Raw genomic sequence first — 16,061 nt, 5'->3', positions numbered from 1 at the left:
AGGATTTTTTTTTAAGCCTTTTTTGGGGAGTTGGGAGAGGAGTGAGAAATGTGTGTTGAATAAACAGATTCCTGCCATTATCAAATGCTGTCTGCTCTTCATACTTTTTCCTGTTCTGATGTTTTTTTCAGACAGCTCGTCAGCATGTGCAAGTTCCAGGGGGTACAGATAGTGAATGTATTGAATATGCTTTCCTTCCTGAAAAGAGGACACACTGGAGCTGCAGAGACTGTATTCAGAGCACAGTGGGGGCTGCACACACTCAGGAGCTCTGTCACAAAGCTGTTCGTGGAAGAGGATGTTGGACTTCTTACTTGGTTTGTAATTTAAAACAAAAACTAAAAAAAAATACAAAAACAAAAAAAATGTTGCTGCTAGACTTGGGGGTGATTTTGAAATGGGACAATCTTTTAATGAGTTTATCTACAGATTCTGTGAGGAAAAAGCATCTCAGAAAGTGACCATTTCTAAGTGAAATCTGACAGCCAAAATCAGCAGCTTCCTCCAAAAATATAAGAGCAGAAGAATTTTTTTTTTTTTTAAGCACTTGTTCATTTGTGGACTTGGCATTTTGGTGTATTGGTTTCACATGTCAGGATCTCTTTTGCTTTAAAACCAAGCAGATCGTTACAATACAGTACTTTTCACCCACAACCAAAACAACCCCTTTTAAAAGAGTTGGTCTTTGTTTAGCATTAGAAAGTCTTGTTAAAGGAAAATGCTAACTCTGCTTTTGCTAGAACTTTCGCCCATCAGTTCACAACTTTTTTCTACTCTGTGCCTTGAGCTTTGTGCACTTTGCAACTGTGTGACCATGTTGTCAAACTCCTCGTGGAGAAGTGTATGGTATCTAAACTCACCCACCAAGATGGCAGGTGTGGCCCTGTAGCAGGATGCTAATTAGGTGGGAAAATAGAAACCTGTTGCACATTGGTCAGATTTTCCCCTGGTTCACCAGAGCATATTCATGTTAATGTTGGGGACCAACTCTCATAGAGCATTTCCATTCCCTGTGCCACTTAACACGATGTCTGTCACCACCTGCTATAGTATTGGCAGTACTCTAGTTTAGGGATGGGCGGTACTTTAGCACTGAAGCTTCCCTTAGTATTATTGAGAGCTACTTCCTGTGATGCTCTAGGAAGCAGATACAGTTATTAAGTCCAAATACACTCAGTGGTGTGGGGTTCCTGATCATTTTAAATGAATGAGATAATTACTTAAAAAAAAAAAGTCTGTCATTTGAACATTATATTTGAGTGTGATAGGGAAGAAGTAGTACTGCTGTCTTAAGGCTCCCTTCCAGCTGTGGCAAAGCTATATTTCTGTTTCTCCACATCCACAGTGCTTTTTAGTCCTTCATAAAAGTCTCTGAAGCTTATTCTAGCTGTGGTTGAAAGCCCAAGAAAAATAGATGTGGCAAGAGAAAAATACTTTTCTTCTCAATTTTGCTTGAATCTTAATTGAGCATAGGCTTCTCTACTAGGCGACATCAGACTAATAGTAGTTACCTCTTCAGAGAACTTGAGGGGAAAAGAAACATCCCAGGGTTGCTGTCGCATGTCTGCTCTGCAGGTTTTTCATACAGCTGCCTCTGCCAATTCAGTTTGTTATTTTTTGGGGGGAGTGGTATGGGTGGGAGAGTTAGAAGTGGGATATTGGGAGCAAAAGTAAGTCACCCAATAATTGAAGTCCTTGATTTGTAAAAGTGTTATACAGAGAAGTAAAGATAAAGGTTGTCAGATTTATTTTTTAAAGTACTTTAATTGGACTCAGTTCACTCTGTGAGCATCCTGGATTGCATCGATGAACACTGAATTACTGTAAGAACATAGACAGGCTCTCACTATGACCTGGACAGTTTAAGTTGCTACACTGGTAACATTCTAGTATCAAGGAGAATTCCATTCATCATGACATTCACATTTTACTTTTCTCAATGGAATGCTTGCTTCAGGCTTACAAATCACAGCTAGAACTGAAGTCTGAGTGGTATTAATAATTTTTCTGAAAGGAATAAAATTGGAATGTTTCTTTAAATGTGGACAAATTCTTCAGTATCCTAATAATATACCCAAATGCTTTTTCTGGGAGAGAGCATTCTTTTTTTTACAAAAGAACTTTCCCTATAAAAGCATCACAGTATAATGTGAATTGGCATTAAAATCTTTGGATGCTTTTGCATTATTAAGTTCATGGAGAAATATTTTATATTCTTTTTACTATGTATGTATTAATAAAAAGTCGGCAAAGTAAAGTTTGCAAAATTTAGTTTCTCTAAATTTTTGCACAGTGACTGCAGCTGGCTGTGGGTCAGGGCTTAATACAACAAAACCTTGACTGGAAGGCACTATAGAAAGGTTGTACAGTCTCCCAGTCTACATGTCCTGGCTGTTAATCATCTTGGCCCCTTGAGGCACATCACAGTATGAAGGACCTGTTTAAGTTGAAATAGACTTTGCTTACTTATTGGGATTCTAAAAAATTCTGAGTTGAGTTTCCAATATGAGAGGAAATAAGATTTCCTCCACCTTCCTCTCATTTTATATTGACTCTTTGCCAGAAACTAAACTATTTTCTTCTGTTTTCTTGTATTTTGTTTTTGAGATGGAGTCTCACTCTGTCACCCAGGCTGGAGTGCAGTGGTGCGATCTCAGCTCACTGCAACCTCTGCCTCCTGGGTTCACGTGATTCTCCTTCCTTGGCCTCCTGAGTAGCTGGGACTACAGGCACGTGCCACTACGCCCGGCTACTTTTTGTATTTTGTTTTTAGTAGAGACGGGGTTTCACCATGTTGGTCAGGCTGGTCTTGAACTCCTGACCTCAAGTGATCCACCTGCCTCGGCCTCCCAAAGTGCTGGGATTACAGGTGTGAGCCACCGCACCTGGCCTTTTTTTTTTTGTATTCTTAGTATACGGTTTTTCTACCCCAGTTACATACTGCCTTTTGTACCACATCACTAAAGGCCCAAATCATTGAAGACAGAAAACTGTACATGCAAGCTGATTGGTTAGTCAATGGCTGATTTGCTTAAACTGTCTAGTATGTATGTGCAGCCTGAAACTGGCTCCTTAAAAGGAAAGCCGGGTCAGTCATCTTGAAAAAATGACATGTAAAAGTAAATAGATAATTGTTTTGAGAGACGGTACATGTTTTAAAGGTTGGCCTTAAGCTTCAGTAACATTGTCATTTTGTGACCTTTTGTTGTCACACCTGTACCCTAACCTGACAGGAATTAACTACTGTTTTTTTTGTGGGGCAGAAAGCAAAACCTGGTATTGTGACTTTTATCCTAATAGTTCTTAGGCAAGGTTAGTGAGAAGAAACACAAACCCAGATGCAAGCATTGTGCATTATTTTGTAGACAAGCTACTTTTCTTCTGTCCCTTTAACAAATTTGCAGCAATTACCCTCCCTTTGGGTTCTAGAGTGAAAGCTAATTTGTGGGTAGATGAGATTGCAGAAGAATGGATGTCCATGGCTGTGAACACTGCACACTGCACATCCATCTCCAGTGCTCACACCTGTGCAGCTACCACTCCCTGGCTGCGTGCCATGCTGTCGGGTTGCAGATTTGCACACATAAATTCCTCAGGAAGAGTTTGCATGAACATCACCTTGCAATATTCTGTACTGACCAAACAAGGGATTTGAACGTTTTTTAGCACAAAAGGATAACTTCCAAGTGGTGGTCTGTACTCATACTAGCAAAGGTAATGGTGATCTAGCAAACAAAATTGATTTCTGCAGTTGGAAGTGAGCAGGAGCACTTGTATTATAGTATTTAAATAATCCTGGTTAATCTCTTTTTAAGCCGAGTAACCCTTCCAGATTTTGTCTTTTTATTATTGAGGCTGGCTTTATTTTCTTGTACTTTTTTCCCGTTTTATAGCAGTTAATTATTTCTGTGATTATTATGCAAGAAGCATTGCCCTTGAGTTAAAATGTTATTGTTTCATAAGCAGCTATTAAAATAACTGAGCATTGTTTTATGAACATACACTAATTTGAGATACTGAAAAGCTTTGCAACTAAAAAGCAAAACAACCTACATTAGTCATCTAGCCATTGTTTGGATGTTTTGAGTTGATTTTTTATGGTGCCTCTTTTAGCTTGGAATATTATGTTTACTTTAATCCAAGTCTAGGCCTTTTAAACGGTCCTTAAAATTAAAGTTCAGAATGTGAATCCCTTTGACACCTATTACAGGTTTATAGGCCCTTTTTGTGGTTGTGATTACTGTTTTCAATACGATTGTATAAATGAAGTTAACTTTTCGTATTGAAAACAGTAAACTTTTGTCAGAAGTTAAAATGGAGGTCATAGGAGTTCCTGGAGAAATGGCTCTCCTGTTTCTTTCATTTACCCCATTGAAGTTCACCCTAGTTTCTGGCCACAAGAATATAAGAAAGGAACCCTGTTCTTTTCCAAGGGAAATTATTCCTCTCTGTCCCCACTGTTGATTAACTAAAGTCCCAGACACCTTCCTTCCTCCACTGGCCAAGACCCACCTTGACCCACCTGGAACCTCTTTTCAGAGCCGAGTGGCATGAATACGTGTACTGTTTCTGCTTCTGTTGATGGAGTGGCTGTGGGAGAATTAAAGGAAATGCTAATTTGAGCTTCATTCATAGGGGAACCTACTATATATTGCATCCCTGCTGGTTGGAAATTATCTTCATCTCTGGACTGCATTGTTTAGAAAAATGTTAATGGCTTACAATTCTGAGAACTTTATCGTGTGGCTCTGGGGTTAAGAATTCTGTGGTTTGAAAAAAAATAAATATTTTGTATTGATTCTCACGTCATTTCAATGTTGTGACTATGTACTAAATGCAGTAAGACTGGGTATTCTCTTAGAAGAGTGCGTTTTGTTAAACAGATGGCAGTTCTCTCTCATTAGTTCTATTTGTCAATATTACAGCCACGCACTTCAGGATAACTTACTCAAATGTGAAGTCATGGGAAGCTATGGCTAGTAACAGGAATGCTTATGAAAAATTTGGAGGGCAAGCACAGGCAAGAGGCTTTTGCCACTCACTAGCACAGCCAGAGCAAGGATGAAGCAGTGAAGTCTTGTTCCTAGTGGTGCTTGTTTGTCAGAAGCCATAGTGAGCTCGGCACAGGGCGTTCTGTACATCATCTCTTTAATCCAAGAAAAAAACAAAATGGCGGATGAAACTCCTATTGACCTGGGATGCAAAGCCACTGACTTTGGCTCTTGATCTTTTGGTGGGTTCTGAATCACTCCTTCTGTATTAGGGCATATACTATCACTCTAAAACATTGTGGTAAATGAAATAAATCTTGTACAGATGTCCTTGGCCTTGTTATGTTATAAATCCTGTACAGATGTCCTTGGCCTTAATACCTGGTTCACTGGAACTTTGTTATAATGTAGAACATTTGATTTTGCTTATAGCATATTAATATTGCCTCCTATGTGACAGCCACACTGAGCACACGTCTGTTACCACAGTTACTTAGCCTGCAGGGTGAGTGTTGATCTTGACTTCTGTAACCAGTGCTAAAAAAACAGTGTGTAACAATAGACATATGGTCATATCTATTCTATATTCATATATGGTATGGATACGGATATCAGTATATTTGTAGTTTTTGTTTTTTAAACACTGTACAGTTTCTTCTGTGGACCTTTAATCAACTTTTGGACTTCGGTTTTTTTTTGTTTGCATTTATTGGTACTATGCTTTTTTATAACCCTTTGTGTTTTCTTGCTATGAAATTAGTGTCATCCCCTAGGTTATTTGTAACCTTACTTTAAGGTTTTAGTTTCTCTTGCTATCTCTGTAGAGGTGTCCTTTCCTACAGTATTGTCAGAACGCCAGTTCTCATCCCTCCCATTTTTTTGACCTTAGCTCTGTTGTGATGTTATCTACTTTTTGGTTATCACATATGGCAGAATTCAGTGACTCTGACAATTTCCATTTTCACTCCCCTGCCCCACAGTTAAGTAGGGTGTCATTTAAACTCTCTCCCTTTTAGCAGGTTTTTTACTAAGTACAAACCTTTTCTACTAGAACCAGCTCTGTGTGTGTGTGTGTGTGTGTCTGTATGTGTGTGGATTTTATTTCTCCGATTGGCCTGTTTCTCAATTATCTAAAATTCTAAAATACCTTGAATGTCAAAAAGCATGATAGTAGAATGAATATCACACATATTAATAGAATCTGAGAGCAACTAGCTTAACTAGTTGTAGTCTTGAGTAGGTTTTTTTTTAATCTGTTTTCCTTTATTAAGCCCTCTCCCTCCCTAAATTGTTAAGCCAGAAGGGCATAACAATTTAAAACTTTCTAGTAATGTACCTACATGGCTAATAGTATACCTCAAAATATGTAAAGAAAAAGTGGCTCACACCTGTAATCCCAACACTTTGAGAGGCTGAGGTGGGAAGATTGCTTGAAGCCAGGATTTGAGACCAGCCTGGACAACACAGACCCCATCTCTACAAAAAAATTTTTTAAATTAGGGCCAGGCATGGTGGCTCATGCCTGTAATCCCAGCACTTTGGGAGGCTGAAGTGGGCATATCATTTGAGGTTAGGAGTTCAAGACCAGCCTGGCCAACATGGTGAAACTCCGTGTGTACTGAAAATACAAAAATTAGCTGGGTGTGGGGGTGCACGACTGTAATCCCAGCTACTTGGGAGGCTGAGGCAGGAAAATTGCCTGAACCCAGGAGGCAGAGGTTTCAGTGAACCGAGATCGCGCCATTGCACTCCAGCCTGGGCGACAAGAGTGAAACTATCTCAAGCAAAAAAAAAAAAAAAAAAAAAAAAAGTTGGGCCTGGCACAGTGGCTCTCGCCTGTAATCTCAATACTTTGGGAGGCTGAGGCAGGTGGATCACTTGAGGCCAGGAGCTCGAGACCAGCCTGGCTAACATGGTGAAACCCTGTCTCTACAAAAAATAAAAAATAAAAATAAATTAAAAAATTAGGCGTGGTGGCATACACCTGTAATCCCAGCTGCTCGAGTGGCTCAGGCACAAGAATCACTTGAACCCAGGAAGTGGAGGTTACAATGGGCTAAGATCACACCACTGGACTCCAGCCTGGGAAACAGAGTGAGACTCTGTCTCAAAAAAAAAAAAAAAAGTTGGGCGTGGTGGTACCTGCTTTTAGTCCTAGCTACTTGGGAGGCTAAGGTGTGAGGCAGGAGGATTGCTTGAGCCCAGGAGTTTGAGGCTGCATTGAGCTATGATGATACCACTGCATTTCAGCTAGGATAACAGGTGAGACCCTGTCGAGAAAAAAATTTAAAAAGTTAAAACTACAAAAAGGAAAAATGAACACACTACAAAGAGAAATAGGTCAGTCTACCAACATAATGGGCATTTTCAACATACCCCTCTCAGTAATTAATAGATCTTGCAGAGACTAAATTATGAAGATTATTAAGGACAGATTTAAAAATAGTACAGCTAATCAATTTGATCTGACAGATACATACACACACATACATAGAACACATTGTACCCTTCAGTAGGAAAATAAGTTTTTGCAAACCTAACAGTGTATTCAAAATGTAACAAATGATGACCGAAATGGATTGGTCTCAGGAATACATGATTGGTTTTTTAATGTAATTAAGAAATGCTGTTTACAATAGGAACAAGAAAAAGTACCTAAGAATAAATTTTAAAATGAGAAAGTGATTAAAAAAAAAAACTTAATGGACCTAAATAAATGTAGAGAATATAAGGGATAACACTCAATATTATCTAAATCTCAACTTTTTCTCCAAATTGCAATTCAAAAAAAATTCCCAATGATTTTCACTGTGGAACCTGACAAGCTAATTCTTCGATATAAATGGAAGAGCAAAGGGCCAAGGATATCCAAGACCTTTCTGAATGGATTGTGAGGGGAACTAGCACTACAAGATTCTAACACTGCCAAAGGTAGTGATTAAAACAATGACTTTGGAGTAGGGAAGAATTTCATCAACAAGATAGAAAATGCAGACTATCAATTAATAGATAAGTAATTTGGCTACATTGATCATAAGTACTTATTACCAAACATGCTGTAGAGTGAAAAGAGAAGCCAAATCTGGAATAAGATACAAATATTCATAATATATACATAACTGCTAAAGAGCACCTGAATGCAAGTCAACAATGAAAACAACTCAGGAGAGACGGACTCCAAACACTAGCAGGCATTTCACAGAAGAAACAGTAATGGCCCATAAATGTAAAGAGATGTTCAGCCTCATTAGTCATCAGGTAATGCACATTAAAAGCATAGATACCATTTCCTTGCTGACAACTTGGCAGAAATTATGAGAAGTCTGAAAATAACAATCTGAGAGATTATGACAACAAACCTTCACCTGTTGGCGTGTAAATCTGTACTTCTACTTTGGAGAACAGTATTATCTAATGAAATTGAACATAGGCACCTCTTATGGCCCACTATTTATACTTAGAAAAACTCATGTGCATGTGTACCAAGAAACGTATACAGGGATGTTTATAACAGCATTATGTGTGATTACTACAAGGAATGAAGGAGGGAGCCAAATGCCCATCTAGCGTACAGTGAATAAATGAAGTGTATGCTGTGGAATTCTCTAGAGTGGTCAAGGCATCATACCACTGTGGGCTTCAACATGGATGCATCTCAGAAATCATCGAGTGAAAGAGGTCAGAATAGAGCCAGCATGGGTACCTTTATGTAAAGTTCAAAATCAGGAAAAACTAAGTATATTGTTTAGGGACTCATACACAAGTAGTAAAGCTATAAAGTAAAGACAGTTTTTAACATTCAGGAACATAGTTTCCTCAGGAGAGGGTGGTGGAGGGGAATGAGAACAGAGGGGAGAACAGGGACTTGGAAGCACTTCATAATATGAACATTTGGACCATTCTAAACATGCCAGTTCTCTGAGTTAATGTATATTCAGTGTAAAGCCAATTCAGATAACCAACAGTATTTATTTATATAATCTAAAAAACTCATGGAAGTATAAACAGATGAAAATAGGAAAATCCCCATTGAAAGTGAAAAAAATGGAACTTGCTGTACCAAAAAATATATCACTTTCTAAGTGCAATTAAATTTAAGAGTTATGCCAGTGTAAACAGACAAGTCAATGGAAAGTAATTTAGAAAATAGAAAACAACTCAAATTTAGAATTTAGAGTACACTAAAGGCGGCTTTTTGAAATCATGCTGTCCATGGTCAGTTATTTAATGAAAGGTGCTGGTATAATTAGAGAACATTAAACTGATTCCTATCATACCTTCACCAAGAGAAATTCCAGATCGTGTACTAAAACAAAAAAATGTAAAAACCAGAAACCAATATTTTTTCTTGGGATTGGAGAAGTTTTTTTAAGGATACAAGCAATGAAATAGAAAACCCTATGTAAACTCACTCACCTGCCTTTAATGCCGTAGTGTGCACACCCCAGCGTGTGTGTTTGTGTGTGTGTATACATAGACGTATATATTTTAAAATGTTTAAATTTGAACATATGTTACTAATACATATAAAGCAAAAGTAGAAAATCAAAAAGATGAAGTAAAAATGTTTTAAAATATTGTTTGTGGTTTTTGTGGTTAATAAACCTTTGCTCTTTCTAAAAAAAATTTTCTTTTAGAGAGAGTCATGATTAAAAATGCTTGTCATTTTTGAAACTCCTAGTTTTAACACTTTATAAAAACAACTTAATGTTCTTAAATTTATTTTCATGCTTGGTTTTAATGACTATTGTAGCTGAATAAGTCACTTCATTAATTAAGATCTGTGGATCCAATATGGCTGTGCTTACTGAAAACATTTTTGAGTTCCATCCACCAATTTTGCGAAAGTGTTTGTTGAAATTTTTATAATAAATTTTCATCTTTTCCAATGTCAGTAACTTGTTTTTGCTGAATAATTAGGAGCATTGCATTTTTATTTTTGCTAACAGATGGGTTCAAAACCTGCTGCAACTTATTTTTGAATTTCATTTCCCAAGTTTAAGTGTACACTTTGAAGAGTTTTTATAGGTGATAATTTTTGGCAACACATTTTCATGAATTCTTGCTTGGTCATCGTTAGTATTAAATGTTTGCTTTACCTTGAAGGGTCAGGTTAAATCTGTCCATTTAAAAAAATACTTCCTAGATTGCATATTGATTACAGACACTTGTCACCACAGGAAAGATTGGCACATTCAAGCCTTTTTATCAATTAAAAAAAATACCATATTTAAGTTAAGAATTTTGCTATGAGATAACCGGCGAATTTGAGGATTTAATTTCCTCATCTCATTATAAACTGTTGTCAAGATGCTCTTGTGTAAGATAATAAAAATCTAAGTCCAGTTGGCTTATGGGGCACACAGACGACAATATTCTGGAAGAGAGTGGTGCCGCTGTTGCTCTCTCTGCAATATGGAGCTCAGCACTCCTTGAGGATTTCTCAGACTGGCATGTGCTGCCTGACCACTTACCATGCAGCCTGTGTGTCTGTTACGTATTGGTAAGGCTTCTTTACTCTTAAAAACATAACTTATGTTTTCTACCTGTACCTCAGTGGATCACCTTGTTCACTTTGGAGATCACTGGCTTAAACAATGAGGGAGACTTACCACTTCACAGAAGTCTCAAGGTTGGGCAGTTCCAGGGGGCTGATGAATACAACAGCTAATTGATGTCCAGGACCTGGATTTCTTCCTGCTTTCTGCTCTGCCAGCCTCATTATGTTCACTTTGTCCTCAGTGTTGCTTCCTTCAAGGTCTTTACTTGACTGCTGCAGTTGTCAGAATGAGAACAACCAGTTGAAGCAGAGGGCCTCTGTTCCCCAGCATGTCTCTTTTAAGAGCAGTGAAACTTCCCTGAAGCTACACCAGCCCAGTTCCCTTCAGTTTTCATTGAGGGGCATTGGGATAACTGAGGAGGAGAATGGGACCACCATGGTAGACTTAGACCAAACAGATCTACCCCTCCTGGGGCTGGGACCTGGCTCAAGCTCACATTGGGTGAAGGAGGTGGGGCTGTCTGGAAAAAGCTGGGTCTCAGGACAGTGAAAGGCTGCTAGTGACTCTTGGTTACATGAGTCCACTACATGGGTCTATGACAGCTGCCCATTGGGAGCCTTTGGGAGATGGGAAAACCAAACTTTGACTCCACATCAACTTTGTTTTTACACAACACCAGTCTTTCCATCTGCTCTTCAGGATGAACCAATGTGCTTTGCTTTGACAGTCATGGTAGACGATTTCTCCTAGAATCTATAAACAACACAGAATAGTCACCCTCCTGACTAGAATAGCCAGGGAGCTATGATTAAAGAAGACAAAGAGCTTATGTTAGCATAGGCAAAAGAAAAAGTCCCTGTCTGAAAAGGAAAATTTTTTCTTGGGTATGTCCAGATTCACCCATAACAAAGCTAAGCAGGATGGTGGTATGTAACAAGGTGTTAGGAAGCAAAAATAGGGCCTTGCTTGTTGAGATAGTGTTTGGTGAACAATCTTGTCCCTAAGACAGCTCAGACAGCATTGGGGAAAGGAAATAGATGTCATCTGAGCACATGTGACACAGTGACAACTGCTCTTCACTGGATACCTGTCTGCATGGGACGCGCTTCACGCACATCTTAGGAGCAATCCAGTGAGGCAGTGACTCGCACCACTCTACAGATGTATGGTGAGCAGTTCTGACACGACCCCAGTGACTGTCACTCCCGAATTCACACCCTTAATCCCCTCACCTTGAGTGTGGCCTGGACCCAGCAACTTGCTTCTAATGAAAAGAATATGGCCCAAGTGATGGGCTGTCAATTCTGTGATTAGGTTACAGAAGACTCGTCATTTTCCCAGTGTTCTCTACTCAGCTTTCACTTGACAGGGCTGCTGGGCAAGGAACTGAGGGTGGCATCCAGCCAACAGCTACCAAGGAACTGAGGCCTTCAATCTAACAGCCCGAGGGGATCTACATCCTGCTGACAGTCTGAGTGAACTTGGAATGGATGTTGGTCCAGTTGAGTCTTAAGATGATTGTGACCCTGGCTGACACCTTGATCATAGCCTAGCAGCAAACCCTGAAACAGAGAATTTAGCTAAGCTGTGCCCAGATTCCTGACCCAGGGAAACTCTGAAATAATTGTGTGGTGTTTTAAGCCACTAAATTTTGTGGGTAATTTGTTACACAGCAATACAACTATTACAAGATGAAACAGCCCAGATGTCAGATTTAAATAACCTGCCCCCCAAATCATACAATGGAAGATTTGAACCCCCATCTACAAGGTGATTTGTTTTACTGCTCAGTCCTCTTGGCAGCCTCCAGTACAGGTGAACACTGGACCGTGGGCCTCTGTCAGACCTAGCAGGGCTGTTCTTAAGACCCCACTAATCATACTTCCCCTGGCAGTGGTGGTGAAGCCATCCATGACCATAGTAACCTCAGAGAGAGCCTTTTCAGCCGGGGCTCCATAAAGAAAGCTCTGCAGAAAAGGGTGTTTGAATAATTTTTGTCACTTTTCCCAAGGATGGTAAACAGCTTTTAGATGCACAGGAGCGGAATTACATATAATGGATGCCTTAGGGTACCAGGGCCGTTTAACTGGGCAGGGCACCTCAGGCCAGGGCCCAGGAGAGTCCTCATGGGCAGGAGACATGAAGGTACGTGGAGATGCAGAGGTGAAGGGAACAAGCAAGTGGCGGAGCTGGGATATTGATCAGGACTTTGGAGGTAGCACAGTGCAATTGAAAGAACAGATGCTTCAGACCTGATACCTTTGGGGCCAGCTGGCTCCAGGCCCTGTTGAGCTGTCTGGCCCTGGGCAGGTCACTCAGCTCTCTGAGCTTCAGTTTACTCCGCTGTGAAACCGTAGTACTCACGCTTTCACGTGTGCTTTCAGTTTTTCCCTGGCTAGATGTTTCCCAGCCTTCAGATCTCAGAATAACAGTAGCTACCACTACTGTAACTATTCCCACAGAGTAGTTACCAAGTGCTTACTGTGCACCTGGCACTGTACAAAGCACTCTATGCCTATCGTCTCAACTCACAACAGCCTCATTTTCCATTGAGAAAGCTGGAACTCACAGATATGAACAATCACTGGTCCTGAACAATTGCTCACTGTCAGTAGTTGATGTAAGGGCTTCAAGATGTAACCATGACACATGGCCTGGCACAGAGCATGTGCCCAGTGAGTGCCCAATTCCTCCCTATGGCAGCAGATCACAGTCTGCTACACTGTGGCTCAGCTCCCTGGATGGCAGAAGAGTCCAAGGGCCATAACTTGGCCTCCTTATGCCCAAACAGGGTCATTCTCAACAGAGCTTGAGGACTGTATGAGGGTCTCTGCTGAGGGTGGCTGTGGGCTGTTAGCAGCATTATCTGTTGGACAGGGCTCCCTAAGCTCTGGGTAGCCTCTGGGCCTGCAGACAGAGCCCAGTCTAGTGCCCCAGCATTTGGGAAGTGCAAGGCCAGGCTTTTGGGACACACTGTGGGGAGAGGGACCCAACAGGGCTGTCAAGAGCAAGATCTCTCAGCAGGACCACTGACTCCCTAAGCTAAAATAATGATCCAGAAGACACAGTTGAGTGGTGCATTAGTCCATTTTCACACTGCGGCCCAAGACTGGGCAATTTACAAAAGAAAGAAGTTTAATTGGACTACAGTTCCATGTGGCTGGGGAAGTCTCACAATCATGGTGGAAGGCAAGGAGGATCACGTCAACGTCTTACATGGATGGCAGCAGGCAAAGAGTTTGTGCAGGGAAACTCCCATTTTTAAAACCATCAGATCTCGGGAGACTCATTCACTATCAGAAGAACAGCGCAGGAAAGACCCACTCCCCTAATTCAGTCACCTTCCACTGGTCCCTCCCAAAACACGGGGGGATTCAAGATTAGATTTGGGTGGGGACACAGCCAGACCATATCAAGTGACTAATCATCATATGCTGTTCAGAGAGAAGGAGACTCAGGCCAAGGTCAAATATACTCGAGGAGGCCGAATGCTATTGCAGGGAGAGCTCATCCTGGAATCGGATCACACAGAATTTTGGCTCCACCATTATTAAGTCACTGAGCCACTCTGACTTCCAGTCTCATCTATAAAACAAACAAACTGGCCCATGTTAGTGAACACTGTTGCTTTGGCCTGCTCAGCTGCCATTTGCACTTCTTTATATAATTTTCTTGGGGGAACTGCTTCTGTCTGTTCAACATAGTCCTGGGGCAGAGGTAGGTGGGGGGACTGCTGGTGAAGGCTTCCTGCCTTCCTCAGCTAGCAGATGGGAATGTACCTGAGCCAATCAGCCCCCTTTCCTGGAGCTGGAATTATGTATGGGGCAATTTGAAGTCCTCAAAAGGCAGGAGCTGGCCGTTCCCAAGAGCAGAGACACCCGGAGCTGGTGCTGGGGCTGTCTGATCCTTGCCCTCCCAAAGGCTGCAGCACCTCAGTGGCCTTTGCTTTTCACTCTAAGGGGTGAGGGTCAGTGTTTGCTGCTTGCAGCCCACATGCCCTAAGACCCCCAGAGGATCCCCTGTGTGTTCTTGCTTTCCATGTAATCCCTTCCTCATAAGTGAAGTCTTCGTTAGCTGTTTTGAGCATTTCTTTCTTTTTTTTATTTATGAAGTATTTATTGATCATTCTTGGGTGTTTCTCGGAGAGGGGGATGTGGCAGGGTCATAGGATAATAGTGGAGAGAAGGTCAGGAGATAAACACATGAACAAAGGTCTCTGGTTTTCCTAGGCAGAGGTCCCTGCGGCCTTCTGCAGTGTTTGTGCCCCTGGGTACTTGAGATTAGGGAGTGGTGATGACTCTTAAAGAGCATGCTGCCTTCAAGCATCTGTTTAACAAAGCACATCTTGCACCGCCCTTAATCCATTTAACCCTGAGTTGACACAGCACATGTTTCAGAGAGCACGGGGCTGGGGGAAAGGCCATAGATCAACAGCATCCCAAGGCAGAGGAATTTCTCCTAGTCAGAACAAAATGGAGTCTCCTATGCCCACCTCTTTATACACAGACACAGCAACAATCTGATCTCTCCTTCCTTTTCCCACACGTCCCCCTCTTCTTTTCAACAAAACCGCCATCGTCCTCATGGCCTGCTCCCGATGGTCGCTGTCTCTTCGGAGCTGTTGGGTACACCTCCCAGACAGGGCGGCCGGGCAGAGGCGCTCCTCACTTCCCAGACGGGGCCACCGGGCAGAGGCGCTCCTCACTTCCCAGAGGGGGCAGCCGGGCAGAGGCGCTCCTCACCTCCCAGACGGGGCAGCCGGGCAGAGGCGCTCATCACCTCCCAGACTGGGCGGCCAGGCAGAAGCGCTCCTCACCTCCCACACGGGGCAGCCAGGCAGAGGCGCTCCTCACTTCCTCCCAGACGGGGTGGCAGCCAGGCAGAGGCACTCCTCACTTCCCAGAGGGGGCGGCCGGGCAGAGGCGCTCCTCACTTCCCAGACTGGGCGGCTGGGCAGAGGCGCTCCTCACCTCCCGGACGGGGTGTCCAGGCAGAGGCGCTCCTCAATTCCCAGACGGTGTGGCGGCTGGGCAGAGGAGCTCCTCACTTCCCAGATGGGGCAGCCAGGCAGAGACGCTCCTCACTTCCTCCCAGACGGGGTGGCGGCCAGGCAGAGGCGCTCCTCACTTCCCAGATGGGGCAGCCAGGCAGAGACGCTCCTCATTTCCTCCCAGATGGGGTGGCGGCCAGGCAGAGGCACTCCTCACCTCCCAGACTGGGCGGCCGGGCAGAGGCGCTCCTTAACTCCCAGACGGGGTGTCCAGGCAGAGGCGCTCCTCACTTCCCAGACGGTGTGGCGGCTGGGCAGAGGCGCTCCTCACTTCCCAGATGGGGCAGCCAGGCAGAGGCGCTCCTCATTTCCTCCCAGACGGGGTGGCGGCCAGGCAGAGGCACTCCTCACTTCCCAGACAGGGTGGCCGGGCAGAGGCGCTCCTCATCTCCCTGACAGGGCGACCGGGCAGAGGTGCTCCTCACTTCCTTCCAGACGGGGTGGTGGCCGGGCAGAGGCGCTCCTCACCTCCCAGACGGGGTGGCCAGGCAGAGGCGCTCCTCACTTCCCATATGGGGT

The 16,061-nt window shown here is 42.7% G+C and overlaps 1 protein-coding gene across 1 annotated transcript in view; it reads left to right on the top strand.

Annotated features, from left to right (window-relative positions):
- The window catches only part of CACUL1 (CDK2 associated cullin domain 1), a 79,025-nt gene extending 74,221 nt beyond the window's left edge, over window positions 1-4,804 (top strand). The window contains exon 9 of the mRNA XM_024253852.3: window positions 132-4,804. Within this exon, the coding sequence (XP_024109620.1) occupies window positions 132-172 (41 nt within the window). The 3' untranslated portion in view covers window positions 173-4,804. The remainder of the gene's footprint in view (window positions 1-131) is intronic.
- The last annotated feature ends 11,257 nt before the right edge of the window (window positions 4,805-16,061 follow it).

Source organism: Pongo abelii, chromosome 8 (assembly GCF_028885655.2).
Source record: "Pongo abelii isolate AG06213 chromosome 8, NHGRI_mPonAbe1-v2.0_pri, whole genome shotgun sequence".
NCBI lineage: Eukaryota > Metazoa > Chordata > Mammalia > Primates > Hominidae > Pongo > Pongo abelii.
This window is presented reverse-complemented; position numbering and strand designations above follow the sequence as displayed.